Below are 19,569 nucleotides of genomic sequence, written 5' to 3'. Positions count from 1 at the left end.
TATAATAGTCTGACCTGCACAGAGTCTGACTAGAATCCTGTAGAACACCGTTGGGATGTTTTGGAACGCCGAATTCATGCCACGCCTCACCGACCGACATCGGAACCTCTCGTTAGTGCAGCACTCCGTGAAGGATGAGCTGCCATTCCCCGAGAAACCTTTCAGCACCTGATTGAACGTATGCCTGGGAGAATGGGAGCTGTCATAGAGGCTAAGGGTGGGCCAACACCATATTGAATTCCAGCATTACCGATGGAGGGCGCCACGAACTTGTAAGTCATTTTCAGCCAGGTGTCCGGGTACGTTTGATCACATAGTGTACACTGCGTGTAAGGCGTAAAGGTCATGAAGATAAGATACAAGAAATTATGGCTTATTCGGAGGCATATAAACAGTCGTTTTTCGGTCGTTCCGTTTGCAACTGCAACAGGAAAGGAAAAAATAAGTAGTGGTACTGGTAACCTCCGCCATGCATAGTAATGTGGTCTGCGGAGTATCGATGTAGATGTAGATTTAGAGAACCGAGATATCGGACCAGGAATGTTGTATTGGGCGGAGTGCTATGTGAGTGAGAGTAACGCATCTTCTGCTGTTTTTGCTCTTTATATCTCTCCTTTGCTCCTGCAGTCACCCGTTGACCTACACACACAAACACACACACACACACACACACACACACAAACACACGTACATACTAGAGAGAGGGGAGAGAAAGAGAGAATGAAAGCTTGCCATGTGGAGAGGCGTGCTTCGCTTGCCGTGGGCGACTCCATCTCTTCGTCTACACTCCCGGCGGCCGAGTGGCCGACCGCGGAAAATGAGTTCATATTCCGGTGAGTGCTCGACGCAACGGCGGGGACGTAAAAAGAAAGCACGCCCAGACGCCAGTCACTCCGCAGCTGTGGAGCTCATTTCTCGCTGCCGGGGGGAACGAAACGAGAAACATCGTTCACAATACATCTCATTTCTTCTGGCTTGTTTTCCTGCCTCCAGGGGGATAACCATACGCGTGTCTGTTGCTGCGTAGTCTGACATCACGGAAACATTTATAAAGTGTCGATAGTCTACCGTGAATTGATTTGAAACGAATTATATTAAGATGAGCCTAATTAGTTTCGTTAAAGTTGTTTTATTGATCTACCTGGAAAACGCTGGAAGAAGAAACGCCTAAGAAATAAATAAATTCAGTATTCATCCGTAAATAATTAAGAAAACTGCAGAAAATTTGATGCTTAACAGAACTGCGATATGGAGGAAGAAAGGTCTCAATTTGTATGTGGAAAGAGCCCATGAAACAGCTACAAACATTTTTCCTGAACTTAATTTGGAAACCTGTTGTGAAAAAATTAGTTCCTAAACCAACTAGCTATTAAATTTCTAGAAACAAATATTTCTAATTGTCTCGTAGATAGACTATATTCCTCTAACAAACGAACTACGGAATTGTGGACTGAATCAAGGCACCCAAACACGTGGAATTTTCTGAAGAAAGGAAGGCGTGCTGCAAAATAATGAATCCGAATTTTTATGTGAAAACTGATCAATCCTTTGAAGTAAAACAAACGTTATTAATATTTTACATCTTTATTCGTCAGGTCTCCATATTTATTTCTCAACATACTCACCCTGGCGACCTACGTATTTCTCCCAACTAGAAACCTGTTTGTTGATACCATCATTGTAGAATGTTTCACCCCGTTGACGGAGCCACAATCTCATCACTGCTTGCACCGCTTCATCACTATCAAAGTGAAGTCCTGTAACGTGCTATATAGGTTCAGGAAACAGATGAAAATCGGATGAGCCCTAGTTGGTACTGTATGGAGAATGATTGATGACACTGAACCCAAGAGATTCAGATTGTTAGAGATTCTGGAGCGGTCGTGTGTGGTCTGGCATTGTCACGCTGAAGGAGACGGTGCCTCATGTGTGAACGAACTCATGGAATTTGAAAATCGATTACAGCACGCTGTTTCTCACTTACAGTCATACTTATGCTACACACCACCTTGTTGAAAGCTGCAAAGCGGGGCCGTCTACAGACAGAGAGCTGCAGATATGTAGGGGAGATCTAGAATGTTAATAACTTGTGTTTCCACATCAAAAATTCGGAGGCAACACTGTTCACGACGCCATATTACGTGGAATGAAAAGATTTATTTGACTCCACGTATCTGCCCTTGTCAATTATGACGCTCGCGCGTAGCCTCACCGTTGGTAGTGAAATTTCATATTATTCCTCCTGTATGGAGTGTAAGTCTATGGTCGGTATCATACAGCTGCAGTTGCCAGTCGCAACGTGGACTCATACAAATTAATACATATTATCCTTTTAGCCGTCGTTGAGATTTTATGTTCAGTAGCCAGTCGTCTAGCCAGCTATATGTGCCTTTCCATGAGTGTTGAATCGATAGCCGGCGGATGTGGCCGAGCGGTTCTAGGCGCTTCAGTCCGGAAATGCGCTGCTGCTATGGTCACAGGTTCGAATACTGCCTCGGGCATGGATGTGTGTGATATCATTAGATTAGTTAGGTTTAAGTAGTTCTAAGTCTAGAGCACTGATGACCTCAGATGTTCGGTCCCTTAACGCTTAGAGCCATTTGAACCATTTGTTGAATCGATAAACCAAAGTCCAAGGTCAGTACACACCCCGTACGAAGATGCAGCATCGCTAATTATTGTTTTAAAAATGTAACAGCATCCTAAATTAACGTAATTGGCTCAAAAAAATGGTTCAAATGGCTCTGAGCACTATGGGACTTAACAGCTGTGGTCATCAGTCCCCTAGAACTTAGAACTACTTAAACCTAACTAACCTGAGGACATCACACACATCCATGCCCGAGGCAGGATTCGAACCTGCGACCGTAGCAGTCACGCGGTTCCGGACTGCGCGCCTAGAACCGCGAGACCACCGCGGCCGGCAATTAACGTAATTGCATGCTGCAATAATGTAACTGGATCCTGCGTCTGCGAGCAGAGAGACACACTAGAATGCGTATTGTTCCTACTTTAAGCTGTCAACCTCTGTCTCTCTTATGTTTTAGGTCGACTCCTAGCCGGATGGATTGGTCTTTTTCCCCTTCTCCTTTTGCAACTTGCGCCTGAGCCCCCCCCCCCCCCCCAATCACTCACACTCTAGTATTTGACTTTCGCCCCCGTAATACCACTGTTCGTTTCCTACGAGTAATTTCCGATAACTTAACGCCGCCCGACCCTGTTGCTAATGAGACTGGGGGGGGGGGGGGGGGGCTCAGCGGGTCTCAATGTGAACCCTAAACTGCAATAAACACAAACATTTTCTTCATTGCATTAATGACTGTCTGCCGCTGCTTGAACCACATGTTCCATTCCTCCTACTTCCTACTCACCATCCAGTTCAATAGGTTGCACTTGACAAGTTGAACATCGCTCTCAGTACTGGATTAGATAAATCGGAGAGGCCAAACTCTCCTCTGTAACCATTGTGCGGGAGGTGCTAGTCTTACAGCAAAGGCGAAGGGTTACTACGACGTTCGGACGGTACTGTGGAAAACCTTCTGAAAGCTGACGTTTTAGGTAACGTCTAAGTTAGCCACAGAGTTTAAACGTGTACGAATTAATCATCACAGTGTGCACACAGAGAAAGTACAAAGAACTAAATCTCAAATTACAACAGTACCAACAAAAAGCTTCTGATCAAAGTATAGACCTCAACATTGGATTAGTCGCAATTTGTTTCAAGATTCAGTGAAGTAACGTATCTTCGATTACGTATTGGACATGTACTACTAAAAGGGATATGTGATGCGTTGTTCAGAATGTTTAAGGTTTGACAAAATTTCTAGACCAGCAGTGTTAAAGCGAAGGCTCACGTTCATCGTTTTCAGAATCTGAAGAATTCATTACCTAATTCTTGTGCCTCTTACCCAGGTACAACTAATGAAATGCCAGTGGGAGTTGTACAGGGTAATTGCAAGTTGGTGGGCCTATTTTCATAATATGGACTGAGATGGCACAGTTGTTAAAGCACTGGATTCACTACAGGAAGAATCTGAAAGGAGTATACTGGGGCACACTTGTATGAGACACCAGTATAAGATAATAATATTAATAAATTAAAATGAAACTAGTGTGTTATAAACGATGAACGTCTCTGACAGGATCGATTATGCGGATCGCTGACTGCGCGACAGCGGAGCCAAGGATACTCCCTTGTTGGAGTAAGAGAATGCTGGGCGCACAGTTGTCGGTAGCTGTCTGTGGGGGAAAGACGATGGAGTAGGCAGTTTTTGTGGTGTGCTGTGTGAAGTCACCAAGTGTTAGATTAATGTATGTACGTCAGTATTGTTAAACATGGAATCAGAACTCTTCAAGCAACCAAGGTAAAGATGTTAAATAAATATGATTTCTGCTTTTTCTGCCAGTGCCTTACTATAGATGAGTTGGCTGATAAATTGTAATTGTTGAGTAGCCCCAGAATGTACGTAAACCATTTTGATAAAAAGGTCAGTTAGATATTTCACTTTGTAATGCTTGTATGATTTGTTAACAGAGCTGTATGTAATTTGATGATATGTAATTTGATGATTGGCATTTATGATGGTTTAATGAAGTGATATAATGCTTGCTGTTTAAATCTCAGTGTTTGTGAATGAATTGTGAGTAATGCAACTTCAGTTGTGAGATGTTTGTGAAAATGGTTCAAATGGCAATGGGACTTGACATCTGAGGTCATCAGTCCCCTAGAACTCAGAACTGCTTAAACCTACCTAACCTAAGGACATCACACACATCCATTCCCGAGGCAGCATTCGAACCTGTGACCGTAGCGGTCACGTGGTTCCAGACTCAAGCCAAAAAACATCCACAGGGTGGCCGGCACACCGGACCTCGACCCTAGTACGCTGGGCCGATTCGTGCTGGGGACTGGCACGCCTTCCCGCCCGGAAAGCATTGCGATAGGCCACACGGCTAACCGGGCGAGCTGTTTGTGAAAAGCCAGGCTTAACTTTCAGTATGATTTTGCCAAAAACGTAATTGTTTATTTCATCTTTTTACTTTCCTGCAACATCTGATAGATGCATGACATGCCTGACAATTCTGTGTCTAAAAATTCTGGAGTGCGGGTCGACAATGTTGCGTGCGGCCGGCGAGAGAGTTTTAGCGTCCCGCAGTACAGTAGAGTACCAGTCTTCTAGCGGAAGTAATAAGGTTCAGGATAGTGTTATGTAACTATATGCTAAGTTTCTAAGGTGTTTGTGGGGAATACATTCAGTGCATGTCATTTGTAAAACTGACTTTAAATTCAAAGGAAATAAATCCTGATAATGTCCGATTCTATACAAGAAGAATAATGAGTGGTAAGCAGAGTCACGGTCACTATCCGTGAAAAAAAAAGGAATTAATACGGTGTTACTCAGTTTTTAACAGAAGATTGTAGCGATATAATCTCTAATGAGATCACCATCAACTCTACTCCTCATTGCTTTTATGAAGTTATATTTTCACGAAAACCATATACATAAGGAAGACAGACAATATCATTCTATGCTGCCACTGATTATTATTATTTTGTGACCAAGACTTCGGACTATTGTCTAACATAACTGGAAGAAAAGTTATTGTATTTAAATGTACGTGAGGCAGTGCTGAAAGGTGGGCCTATCTAATGGATTTCAAGTACTGGAAAAATCCTGTGCAGAGTCGCTACATCAAAGGTTCGTGTGGTTTTCTTTAACTAGCGTTGGGGACAATAAGAATTTAAGCACGGACATCGAACAGAAGGGTTTAATTTTCGTGCAAATATTGACAAATACGTGCGCCTCTGGGTACGTCACATTAATTGGTTCGTATTCTCGTTTTATTGAATGAATAATGGCATAACGAATTAGTGTGGGTTTTGCCACAACGGATTACGGGGGTCTAATTGTGCACACCAGGGGAGGTAACGTATTGGACGTTGCAATAGGTTTTGCTGTATCGTACATTTCTCAATTTGGTCATTACCTTCATTAAATCAGCCTTAATACTGCATGTGCGTTGTTATCTCTGGAGAAAATACAGGTGGGTCGAACGGGTAATGGTAAGGGAAGTAGTAAAATCATTTACGTGATCAGCAAAATTCCTTTTATCACGAATGGCAGCCGGTGATTCACCTAAAAACATAGGACAGCCAACTACAACTCTTTGAAAAACGGTTATTAACCAATGATCATGGCCCAGACAGAAGCATTTAATCACAATTATTGAACAGTTGGTCCCTTAACCCTCTGAGTACCAGTGGTTTCCACCTGACACCACAATTTTATTACAGTTTTTGAATACCAGTGTCTTTTGCACGAGACCTCCGTTGCTACTGCAAGATAGTGGCATCTAGTGGTACACTGAGATACTCCTAGGAATCCAGTGTGTTGCAGCAGTCACTTAATAGCGCTCTAAGTAAGAGATCGTGGTACATGATTGTACAGGATTGTGACGTGTTTTTTTATAGTGATAATTTTATAGTGATAATATTGAGGAGATCTTTGACAGTGAACCACTTGTATCTAAAGTTAGTGTAAGATAAATTTCAGTTTATACTACTACTGTTATGAGTGGTTTCGAAATGAAACAAATGGAGCAGTATGTACTTTTGAAGTAAACTTACCAAATTTTATGCCCATTTTCCTTGTTATTTAGGATTAAAATTTGTTTTAGGCGTTATGAGTTCATGGAAGTTTCGAGCTGTGCTACTGAATTTAGGAAACATGCGACGTTGCTTTCACATACATGTCGGGAAATAAAGGTGATTGATGAATGTATGTCTCAATGGTTACAAAGTGAAACCAAAACTTTACAGCAATTGACTGTTTATTGTTTGCCAGTTTCTTCTTGTATTCTTTGCTTACTCCGATGACAAAGGTTATTTTTGTGAAAAAAATTTAAAATTATATTCCAAAGTGATTGAAATTCCAATGTGATTGAAATTGTCTACTTTTTGCCAGTTTCTTCTTGTATTCGTTGCTTACTATGATGATAGAGATCAGTTTTGTGAAAAGTTGTAAAATTATTTTTTTATATGTGGGTGATGTCTTTTCATTCGGACATGCAGACACCAATGATTGAATCTGCAGTTGTACACAATACATGACGAAAGAAATATACGACATTTAGCTGTAGTGGAGTACTGAGCGAATCCAACGCGACAGATGAATATTTTTCACGACCGGGTGTCGAGCCTAGGTTTCCCATTTGAAACGAACTGTCACCTTAACTGCCTCAGCCATCCGAACATATCTCCAGTCGAACTCAAATTTCAGTACGACGCGAACTACAGAGTACCGCGCCATATCCATAGACAACTTGCTCGCAGACTACCTGTATGCCCATAAGGGTTCAGATATGTTGTGCACCGCTCTAAAATATTATAACACAGTCCGGTGTACATATATTTTTTACGAATGATGTCTGTTCTTTCGGGCATGCATGTCACTGTGACCTCCGTATATCAACTACCTTTACCATGTACCCTAGCGCCCCGCCACTCAACATGCCAACGCCGATGCTCTCTCCCACCTACGCATGATCTTCAATACATTTTACTGACAGGAAACAGTATTCATTCAAATCAGCTTATGGTATAGTCTTCCATAACATCCCAAACAGTAGCCCAAGCAACACATCAGGATATGCTTCAGTTGGTACTGCCGTCGATATAATACATCTGGCCAGAGTATGTGTGCAAAACAGCAGACCCTGGCATCAGCACATACTATATTTTGTGCCATTGCCTAAATGCAAAAAATGGAGTACTATTAAGAAGCAGAGAAATGCAGACTAATAATTCCTCCCCCATTAAGCTTCGTATACCTACAGCTGCTCCACGTAACATATTGTTGGACGATGGCTCACAATTTGTATTATCTGCATTTTTTGAAGTCTTCCACTGTAATGGTATTCTTAAATTCACCACTGCATCGTTCCACCTAAGATCCACTAGCTCAGATGCACACTTAGGGTATTCACGATGCAGACGATTTTAGCCAGGACATTCGTAATTTTGGTGAGTAAGATATGCTGGTGTGCCAATCTTGGGGACGAAAGTAATTTCCATGACATATCACTACCATGCATCATACCTCGATGAAACTCGAACCATACGTAGAAAGAACTGCTACACTATGGTAAAGAAGGAAACGGAAAGAACCCTGCCACGAGACGAACAGAGATGACACTTGAATTTAAAGGCAATGAAGTCGTAGTGGTTTATGATGGTGCCCCGTGTGCCGTACGCGCGATATTTTTGCTGTTACCGGTTGTATTTGCTCTAGGTTCGTCTCTGGCTCATTGTTGCGAGATGAGAGGACGCTGGGCCCTGAGAGTGTGCTCATGAGCAGACTCAGACGGGATACACAACTTGGGTGACCAAAATCATGGGACAGAGATACGGGCATGAACGAATGTTATGGCCGCAAGACGGGAATTAACAGACTTTGAACGCGAAATGGTAGTAGCAGTTAGACGCATGGGACATTCCATTTCGGTAATTCGATACTCAGAGACCACAGTGTCAAGAGAGTGCCGAGAATACCAGATTTTGAGTCCTAAGGACCCGGGTTCGATTCCCTGCTGGGTCGGAGATTTTCTCCGCTCAGGGACTAGGTTTTGTGTTGTCCTAATCATCATCATTTCATCCCCATAGATGCGCAAGTCACCGAAGTGGCGTCAGATCAAAAGATTTTCAACCGGCGAACGGTCTACATGACGGGAGGCCCTAGTCACACGACATTTATTTATTTACCAAATTTTGAGTCGTTAACTCTCACTACAACGCAATGGCTGATGGAATTCACTTAACGACTGAGAGCAGTGGGGTTTCTGTAGAGCTGTCAGTGCTAACAGACAAGCACCACCGCATGCAATAACGGCAGATATCAGTGTGGGACGTACGACGAACGCATCCGTCAGGACAGTTCTGTGAAATTTGGTGTTGATGGGCGACGGTAGCAGACGACCTCCGCGACTGCCTTTGCCAACAGTACGACATAGCCTGCAGTGCGTGCCCGGGGCTGATGACTTCTAGTAGTTGGACCATAGAAGACTGGAAAACCGAGGCCTCGTCAGATGAGTGCCGAATTCAGCTGGTAAGAGCTGATGGTAGGGTTCGAGTGCCGCGAAGACTCCACCAAGCCGTGGCCCCAAATTGTCAACAAGGCAATGTGCAAGCTAGTCTTTGCTCGTTAGCGGTACGAGCTGTATTTGCATGGAATGGAATGGATCTTCTGGTCGAATTGGACCGATCACTGACTGGTTTAAATTTCTTATTTTTATTCTCTCTTTTATTTAATGAGCGTATTATTATTAATTGATTTTATTTATGGTTTGATTTAGCGATTCATTTTCACTGTTTGTTCCTTTTATTTAAGTTGAGTCCTTTTAATTATGTTTGCGGTGGTTATGAAGTCTATTTTGCTTACTGTTCTCCGTAAGTTAAAAAATACGGCAATACCATATGCGTTTCGCAGTAGAAGATCTCGTTGACTTTCCTTGGTGGAACTTCTCCATTTGGAATCGCTAAAAATAATTTATCGCTCTACGGAAATCGATCGGTACAGCCAAGCACTATGCTGTGTCGTGCATGGAATGTGGCGTCCAACTTTATTACGTGAAATTATTTAGGGCTTTGGAGAAATATTCTCGACGAATCCCAAAACCGTGTAAAACTGCAGATTCGCACCATCAAACCACACAACACTTCCGAACGACTTGCGTCTTTATAATCACTGAATATTTCCTTTGAAATGATTAAGAGTTATGAACTCTACACACCTGATGCTCCTTTTATACTTTTAATTGTATTTATTTTCTTCAATACCATAAAACATAGATTACTGCCTTAATGGCGGCTTGAAACCATTTGTACCAATTAATGGACTCCGTCCATTACGATGGAATTTTTATGGATGACTTGCGCCTTGTCACTGGGCAACGATTATTTGCAACTGGTTTGAAAACATTCTGGACAGTGCGAGCGAATGATTTGGTCATGAAGATCGACCGAAATGAATCCCATCGAACATTTTTGGGACGTAATCGACAGGTCAGTTCGTGCAAAAAATTGTGCACTGGCAACACATCCAGAATTGTTGACAGCTGTAGAGGCAGTATGGTTGAATTATTCTGCAGGGGACCTCCAGCGACTTATTGAGTCCATGTCACGTCGAGTTGCTTCACTGTACCGGGCAAAAGGATTTCCGACACGACAATAGGAAGTATCCCACGAATTCTGTCAACTCAGGCTATGCCCGTTCTCGACTTGGTACGTAACAGGGCTGGCTCGTAGCATTAGTAGTTGGTGGATCATGTTGAGTGAGGATGTGTGCGCGCTCCACTTCGACCGAACATTGCTGAGAGGTGTGGCCTCACCTGCGGAGAGTTAGCAGTGCCATCACAATGTTTCGGAACTTGACTATCTACTAACTGATCGCTGAAAGAAGCAAGTCTGCTTGGGGAACGGTTTCCTGCGCACACTGTGAGCTATGATGTTATCTTTTGATATTAGGAATTAATTGTGGGCATTCTGGTTCTCTCGTGTCATCTTGGTATTTGTATCATTGTTTCGGTCTAGCATTTTGGGTCAAATACACTCGTTTGTATCTGATACCAAAAATAACTTCCTAACAGCACGACATCACCTGCTAGGCCTTTTCTTGGTTCATGATCATAGTGGTTTGACCACTGAGGAATGGAAAACCGTAGCCTGGTCAGATGAGTCCCGATTTCAATTGGTAAGAGCCGATGGTAGCGTTCGAGTGTGGGGCAGGCTCCACGAAGTCGTGAACTGAAATTGTCAACAAGGCACTATGCAAGCTAGTGGTGGCTCCATAATGGTGTGGGCTCTGTTTAAATGGAATGGACCGGGTCCTCTGGTCCAACGGAAACGACCATTGACAGGAAATGATTATGTTTGGCTACTTGGAGACCATTTGTAAGCCATTCATGGACTTCATGTTCCCAAGTAACGATGTGTCACGAAATTGGGCCACATTTTTCACGATTTGTATGAACAATTTGAGCGAATCGCTTAGCCACCAAGGTCACTCGAAATCAATCCCATCGAACATACGTGGGACATAGTCGAGAGATCAGTTCTTGCACGAAATATGCACTGGCAACACTTTCGCAGTTATGGGCAGTGTAGAGGCAGCATGGCTCAGTATTTCTGCAGGGGACTTCCGATCAGCTGTTGAGCCAATGCGACATGGAGTTGCTGCACTAGACGAGGCAGAAGGTGGTTGAATATGGTATTAGGAGGTATACCAGAATTTCGTCATTTCTATGTCATGTGCCCTGAATGCCAGTCTCTCAGTGGTGAGTGGTCAGAATGTTTTGGCACATCAGTGCATGTTTAAGAGTGAACGAATTCCTGCACAGATACCATCCAAATGATTGAAGGAAAGAAATGTTACAATCTCTCCACTAGCACCACCTCCGTAGTTCACAATGGCAGATTCAGCGGTGTGCCTGTCAAATGGGCTCATAGCATGTTATTCTATGGTGCACGACGGCCGGTGTGGCCGTGCGGTTAAAGGCGCTTCAGTCTGGAACCGCGTGACCGCTACGGTCGCAGGTTCCAATCCTGCCTCGGCCATGGATGTGTGTGATGTCCTTAGGTTAGTTAGGTTTAATTAGTTCTAAGTTCTAGGCGACTGATGACCTCAGAAGTTAAGTCGCATAGTGCTCAGAGCCATTTGAGCCATTCTATGGTGCACAGTGATAGCATGTGAACTCTGAAGAGGGACATGCCACCGCAGTGAAAGAACAGAGACCACCACATGCAGTGAACCCACTGGGAGGTGAAACTTTCGCTCGCCGTTTAGATGAGGTGGCGCGCCCGCTGTTCCGTCAGTGGGAATAGTATGCGGCGGGGCGCAGCCGGGGTGGCCTGTTAATTGCTCGCTGTCGGGCGGGCCACGCCACGGCCCCAGAATTTCTGGCCGCCAGAGCCGCAAACGCGACCCGGCGCGCCGGCCCACTGGAGCGCACTGTGTCCAGCCAGCCGGCAGTCGGCCCGGCCGCGCCCTGCCCGCGGCGGGCCGCGCCTCATTCGGTGCGGGCGCCCGCCTTCCCGACCGCCCACGACCGCCCCCGCTCGCCCCCGCCCGCCACAGCTTGCCATCGCCCGCCTCCGCTCGCCTCTGCCCGCCTCCACCCGCTCTCTCTCACCACACACCCTTCCTGCCCTGCTGCCGCAGGCCTTTACCTATGTCCTGTGACGCACGGCTGTCGATATGGCGCTAACCTGCCTACATTATACATACACTGTTCTCTCCAAAGTCTCTTTGTCTCACACCATCTATATGCAGCAAAGCTTAAAACGTTCCGCAACGTACTGTGCCCGCAGAAGATGACAAGGTTGCTTTTTTTCCATTGATTTTATGTTGCTGTATTTTTGTTCGTTACTAGCTTTTGGCCCCTGGCTTCGCCCGTCTACTAATGTGTCACATGTATTTCACACATACACACACACTGACATATAGGATGGTTCACTGATCGTGACCAGGCCAAACATCTCACGAAACAAGCGTCAAACGGAAAAAGTACAAAGAACGAAACTTGTCTAGCTTGAAGGGGGACACCAGATGGCGCCATGGTTGGCCCGGTAGATGGCGCTGTCATAGGTCAAACGGATATCAACTGCGTTTTTTTTTAAATAAGAAAATCCACTTTTTATTACATATTCGTGTAGTACGTAAAGAAATATGAATGTTTCAGTTGGATCACTTTTTTCGCTTTGTGATAGATGGCGCTGTAATAGTCACACACACATGGCTCACAATTTTAGACCAACAGTTGGTAACAGGTAGGTTCTTTAAATTAAAATACAGAACGTAGGTACGTTTGAACGTTTTATTTCAGTTCTTCCAATGTGATACATGTACCTTTGTGAACTTATCATTTCTGATAACACATGCTGTTACAGCGTGATGACCTGTAAATACAACATTAATGCATTAAATGCTCTAAATGACGTCCGCCAACCTCAATGCATTTGGCAATACGTGTAACGACATATCTCTTACCAGCGAGTAGTTCGCCTTCCGTGATGTTCACACATGAAAATCGAGAATGCGCTGACGCATGTTGTCAGGAGTTGTCGGTGGATCACGATAGCAAATATCCTTCAACTTTCCCCACAGAAAGAAATCCGGGGACATCAGATCCGGTGAACGTACGGGCCATGGTATGGTGATTCGACGACCAATCCACCTGTCATGAAATATGCTATTCAATACCGCATCAACCGCACGCGAGCTATGTGCCGGACATCCACCATGTTGGAAGTACATCGCCATTCTGTCATGCAGTGAAACATTTTGTAGTAACGTCGGTAGAACATTACGTAGGAAATCAGCATACATTGCACCATTTAGATTTCCATCGATAAAATGGGGGCCAATTATCCTTCCTCCCATAATGCCGCAGCATACATTAACCCGCCAAGGTCGCTGATGTTCCACTTGTCGCAGCCATCGTGGATGATTTTCCATTGCCCAATAGTGCATATTATGCCGGTTTACGTTACCGCTGTTGGTGAATGACGCTTCAACGCTAAACATAACGCGTGCAATAATTCTGTCAACGTCCCGTAATTTCTCTTGTGTCCGGTGGCAGAACTGTACACGTCGTTCAAAGTCGTCGTCATGCAAAAAAATGGTTCAAATGGCTCTGAGCACTACGGGACTTAACTTCTGAGGTCATCATTCCCCTAGAACTTAGAACTACTTAAACCTAACTATCCTAAGGACATCACACACATCCATGCTCGAGGCGGGATTCGAACCTGCGACCGTAGCGGTCACGCGGTTCCAGACTGTAGCGCCTAGACCCGCACGGCCACCACGCCCTGCCGTCGTCATGCAATTCCTGGTGTATAGAAATATGGTACGGGTGCAATCGATGTTGATGTAGCATTCTCAACGCCGACGTTTTTGAGATTCCCGATTCTCGCGCAATTTGTCTGCTACTGATGTGCGGATTAGCCACGACAGCAGCTAAAACACCTACTTGGTATCATCATTTGTTGCAGGTCGTGGTTGACGCTTCACATGTGGCTCAACGCTTCCTGGTTCCTTAAATAGCATAACTATCCGGCGAACGATCCGGATACTTGGATGATGTCGTCCAGGATAAGGAGCAGCATACATAGCACACGCCCGTTGGGCATTTTGATCACAATAGCCATACATCAACACGATATCGACCTTTTCCGCAATTGGTAAACGGTCCATTTTAATACTGGCAATGTATCACGAAGCACACCGTCCGCCCTGGCGGAATGCTACGTGATACCACGTACTTATACCTTTGTGACTATTACAGCGCCATCTATCACAAAGCGAAAAATATGGTCCAACTAAAACATTCATATTTATTTATGTACTACACTAATATGCAATAAAAATGGGGGTTCCAATTTTAAAAAACGCAGTTGATATCCGTTCGACCTATGGCAGCGCCATCTAGCGGGCCAACCATATCGCCATCTGGTTTCCCCCTTCAAGCTAGACGAGTTTCGTTCTTTGTTTTTTTTTTTTCGTTTGATGCTTATTTCGTGAGATATTTGGCCCTGTGGCAGCGCCATCTAGCGGGCCAACCATATAGTCATCTGGTTTCCCCCTTTAAGCTAGACGAGTTTCGTTCTTTGTAATTTTTTCGTTTGATACTTATTTCGTGAGATATTTGGCCTGGTCACTATCAATGGACCTCCATATATATAGCACGTTTCAAAGTCTTTGCATCAAACGTTTAACGGTGTAGATCAGTTACGCGGGACAGCTCTCGTTACACAGAAAATGATTTGTGATGCTTCCCAGCGACACTAGGCATCTTTTATAACTGGTTATGCTCCTTAAGGATGGCACAATATAGGCACTCTGAAGTATTTGTATGTATGCTATGTACGTTGCCTACAAAGCAGTCATTTGCTTGGCTTAAAAGGAATATGCTGAGCTTTATAAACTGTCTTACTCCACTTAGAAACCGTCACTTAAATGATTTCGTTTTCCAAATCAGTTTATCAGTTTACCGGGATATGTAGTATTCAGATGTAACACACCATGCTGTCACTCCTTGATATATGAATTAAAAACGGAAACTTCGGTATATATCATATACAGGGTGAGTCACCTAACGTTACCGCTGGATATATCATCAAATACTGACGAACCGATTCCACAGACCGAACGTGAGGAGAGGGGCTAGTGTAACTGTTTAATACAAACCATACAAAAATGCACGGAAGTATGTTTTTTATCAAAAACCTACGTTTTTTTAAATGGAACTACGTTAGTTTTGTTAGCACATCTGAACATATAAACAAATACGTAAACAGTGCCGTTTGTTGCATTCATCATCATCATCATCATCATCTTGGACAGTTTCCAGCCACTGGCTGGGTCTGTCGGGAACACAATCCTCTCCATCGTGTTCTGTCTTTCCACCATTCCCCCTCTTCCACCTTCGTCCAGTTCTCTCCTCTTCTCGTCACACATTCCTTCACTCCCTTCACCCATCTATCTCTTGGTCTTCCCCTGGGCCTCTTCCCCTCCAGTTGCAGATCAAACATCCTCTTTGGAATTCTTCCCTCATCCATTCTCTTCATGTGTCCATACCACTGCAGTCTTGATTTTTCTATCCTGTCCTGTACTGGTTCCTCCTTTAGTCTTTCCCTCACATACACATTTCGCAATCTGTCTCGTCTTGTTACACTCAACCTGCTCCTCTGGAACTTCATTTCACTAGCTTGTATTCTACTTTTGTCGCTTTTGTGCATTACCCATGTCTCACTTCCGTATGCCAATATGGGGACAAAGTAGGTTCGGTATATAATTCCCTTGGACTTCTGTGGCACCTCCTTGTTCCAAATAAGCCCCCTAATGCATTTGAAGAACTGCCCTGCTTTTCTGCACCTTTCATTTATTTCCATTGCGTTTCCCCCCTTACTTTCAATCATGCTTCCCAGGTACTTGAAGTTCTCTACCACTTGTAGTTTTTCCCCTCCACAAGATATATCCACATTTGGCCTATTCTTCTTCCTTGTTGTGACAATTATTTCACTTTTCTTTGCAGAGAAATGCATTCCATATTGTGCTGCCGTTGCCTCCCATACATCTAACTGCTCTTGCACCACCTCCTCGCAATTTCCCCATAACATCAGGTCATCGGCAAAAAGTACTGCTTTCATTTTATGATCTCCAACTGCATCTGATACTTGCTGTAGGATTTCATCCATAACAATAATAAACAATAAAGGCGAAAGTGCACTTCCCTGTCGCAGCCCATTTTCCAGCTTGAACCATGCAGTACGTTCCCTCCCCACTTTCACACAACTCTCACTTCCCTCATACATTTTTCTGACTTTTTGTGTTATCTCTTCATCTATCCCTTTTGCGTTCAGCACATCCCAGAGCTTGTCCCTATAGATACTGTCATACGCCTTCTCAATATCTAAAAAGGCCATGATTAAGTCCTTCCCGTACTCATAGTGCCTTTCCTGCAGTTGCCTTACCGCAAATATGAGGTCCGTTGTTGATCTTCCCGGTCTGAACCCATACTGCTCCTCTTGCAGTCTACTTTCAATACTGCTTCTTATTCTCTTCTCCAGGATCTTTTCATAGATTTTTCCACAGTGGCATAGCAGGGTGATTCCTCTGTAGTTCTCACATCTCCTTTTATCCCCTTTCTTGAAGATCGGCACTATAATTCCTTTCTTCCAATCCTCAGGAATTCTGTTCTCCTTCCACACCACCCTCAGCACTCTGTATAGCCACTGGGTTCCTACTTCTCCTGCTGCTCGTATCATATCCACTGTTACTTCGTCCCAACCTGGTGCCTTGCCCCCTTTCATCCTCTTTATGGCTTCTTCGACTTCATTCCAAGTTAGATCATCAATTTCCCCACTATTATAATCGTCTGCTGCCTTAGGCTCTCCATCGGTGTTAGTTACCCGCTTGACGGCATTCAACAGATCTTCAAAGTACTCCTTCCAAATCTTTTTGAGCTCATGCATTTCCTCTACAACTCTTCCATTATTATCCATGATCCTCAGGCACTCGCTTCTGTCGTTCCTCTTATTTCTTACCATGGTGTAAAGTACTTTTTTGTTCCCTTCACTGTCCTCTTCTAACATTCTTGTCCATTTTTCCATCCACTTCTTCTTCTCCGCCCTTACTATGGTCTGTGCCGCTTTCTTGCTTCCCTTATATTTTACCCTAGCTTCCTCTGTTCGGGTCTGGAACCATTCTCTGAAGGCTTTGTTCTTTCGAAGTACTGCCTCTTTACATATGTTGTTCCACCATGGGGTTTCCTTACTTCTCCTCTTTGTGCTAGTTCTTCCGCACACAATCTCAGCTGCCTCAACTAGAGCCCTCTTAAAATCTCCCCATTCTTCTTCCACCGTTGCATTGTAAAATGTTAATTACATCCGGAGATATTGTAACTTAAAATTGACGCTTGAAACCTCCGACGTTCAGCTGCGTGTTGTAACAAACACGGGCATAAATTGGCCAGCCCGTTCTCCTGATCTTACACCTCCGGACTTCTTTTTGTGGGGTACGTTAAAGGAGAATGTGTACCGTGATGTGCCTACAACCCCAGAGGATATGAAACAACGTATTGTGGCAGCCTGCGGCGACATTACACCAGATGTACTGCGGCGTGTACGGCATTCATTACGCCAGAGATTGCAATTGTGTGCAGCAAATGATGGCCACCACATTGAACACCTATTGGCCTGACATGTCGGGACACACACTATTCCACTCCGTAATTGAAAACGGAAACCACGCGTGTACGTGTACCTCACCCCTCATGGTAATGTACATGTGCGTCAGTGAAAAAGACCAATAAAAACGTGTTAGCATGTGGACGTAATGTGCTGTTCCAGTCTCTTCTGTACCTAAGGTCCATCAACGTTCCCTTTGGATCCCTACGTAATTCGGTGCTCTCCGATACACACGATCGAACAGCGGAGGAGTGGTACTCAAGCGTCAACTTTAGGTTACAATATCTCCGGATGTAATTAACATTTTACAATGTAACAAACGGCGCTGATTACATATTTGTTTATATGTTCAGATGTGCTAACAAAACTAACGGGGTTCCATTAAAAAAACGTAGGTTTGTGTTAAAAAACATATTTCCATGCATTATTTTATGGTTTGTATTAACCAATTACACTAGCCCCTCACCTCACGTTTGGTCTGTGAAATCGATTCGTCAGTATTTGATGTGGTTTAGGAAGTATATCCAGCGGTAATGTTAGGTGACTCTCCCTGTATATTAACATACTTAATCTATTATTCATTACATATTTCATATATATATCTGTAGCGAATTTTTCCCAGTAGTTTCATCTGAATCCTGAATAAACTGTCTGATTCTCCTCTGCTTTAGACTCTATGACTCCATAAGACATATTAAATGCAGTTGTGATATTCAACAGCGTGACTTAATCTTCAGTCCCAACGCACGCAGACAAAGTTATCGGTTCTTTGCAGTGTTCATTCCCGCCACATGGTTGAAGACTGAAGAACGCAATTTCCCTTCATGTTTTTAAAATACTCCAAATGAACTAATTACTGGAAAGGGATAAGAAAGTGTTCAGTAACTCCTTCTCATCCCCAACTCCTCTCATAAGGACAGTAAAGTTTTTGTGCCATCGGTCTTCTAACAGGTTTGATGCAGCCTACCAAGATTTCCTTTGCAGCGCCGACTCCTTCGTCTCAGAGCAGCGCTTGCACACTACATCTTCAATTATAGCTCCCACAAAATTTTAATACAAATAATGAGTTATGTATATACCAAATTTAATTGAAATTTCTCCAGGAATTACTGAGTTATGCTTTTACGCTACGTCTTCTAACTCACGCCCTTAGGCACGTGGTTACTTGTGATGCCTAACTGTAACAGTATGTTTTTCCATAGAGCAAATTTGATAGAAATTGCTTCAGGTGTTACAGAGATACGCCAATATGTAATGGTATTTCGGTCTTGGGATATGAATGGTTGTAATAATTCAGAACAATTGGCAGCTGCACACACGTCAACTCACTAAAGTTTCATTCATAATCAGATGAAAGATACAGGAATGTCCAGTATCGACTGTCTTTACGTCCATCACACACGATGTACCTCGCGACACATCTATATTCTTGGGAACAGACAGAATTAAACTGCTCCCCAGTGCTTCTCAGTGAGCCCAGTCTCTCCAGCGTGCCCCGTCTTTAATGCGTGACACCACAGACTCCACCAGAGGACGTAACTCACTGCATTCAATTGTTACAGTGGCAACTCTTGTTCAGACTTTGCATGCCGAGCTCTGGCTCCTCCCGCCCCACCCCCTCACCACCTTCCTCCCAAATCTCATAAAAATTGTGGTAACAGTACATTGTTATAGTAAGACACTACTCTCTAAAGGTAGACTGTGACTGAACTTATAAGCACTAGCAAGTCAATCAGCTGTACGGATATTCTCCACAACAATGAATGTATTCACATCATACTCAAATGTATGTATTCTTTTCAATCCAACTTGTATACTCTGTA

At 43.8% G+C, this 19,569-nt stretch overlaps 1 protein-coding gene across 1 annotated transcript; it reads left to right on the top strand.

Annotated features, from left to right (window-relative positions):
• Positions 1 to 817: 817 nt before the first annotated feature.
• LOC124616318 (formin-like protein 16) lies at positions 818 to 12,261 on the top strand. Its single transcript, XM_047144624.1, has 2 exons — positions 818 to 833; positions 11,870 to 12,261. Exons 1-2 carry the CDS (start codon positions 818 to 820, stop codon positions 12,259 to 12,261), a joined length of 408 nt encoding a protein of 135 aa, XP_047000580.1.
• Positions 12,262 to 19,569: the final 7,308 nt, after the last annotated feature.

This window comes from Schistocerca americana, chromosome 5 (assembly GCF_021461395.2).
Source record: "Schistocerca americana isolate TAMUIC-IGC-003095 chromosome 5, iqSchAmer2.1, whole genome shotgun sequence".
NCBI classification, from domain to species: domain Eukaryota; kingdom Metazoa; phylum Arthropoda; class Insecta; order Orthoptera; family Acrididae; genus Schistocerca; species Schistocerca americana.
The sequence above is the reverse complement of the archived record's forward strand: the minus strand, read 5'-3'. Positions and strand labels throughout refer to the sequence as shown.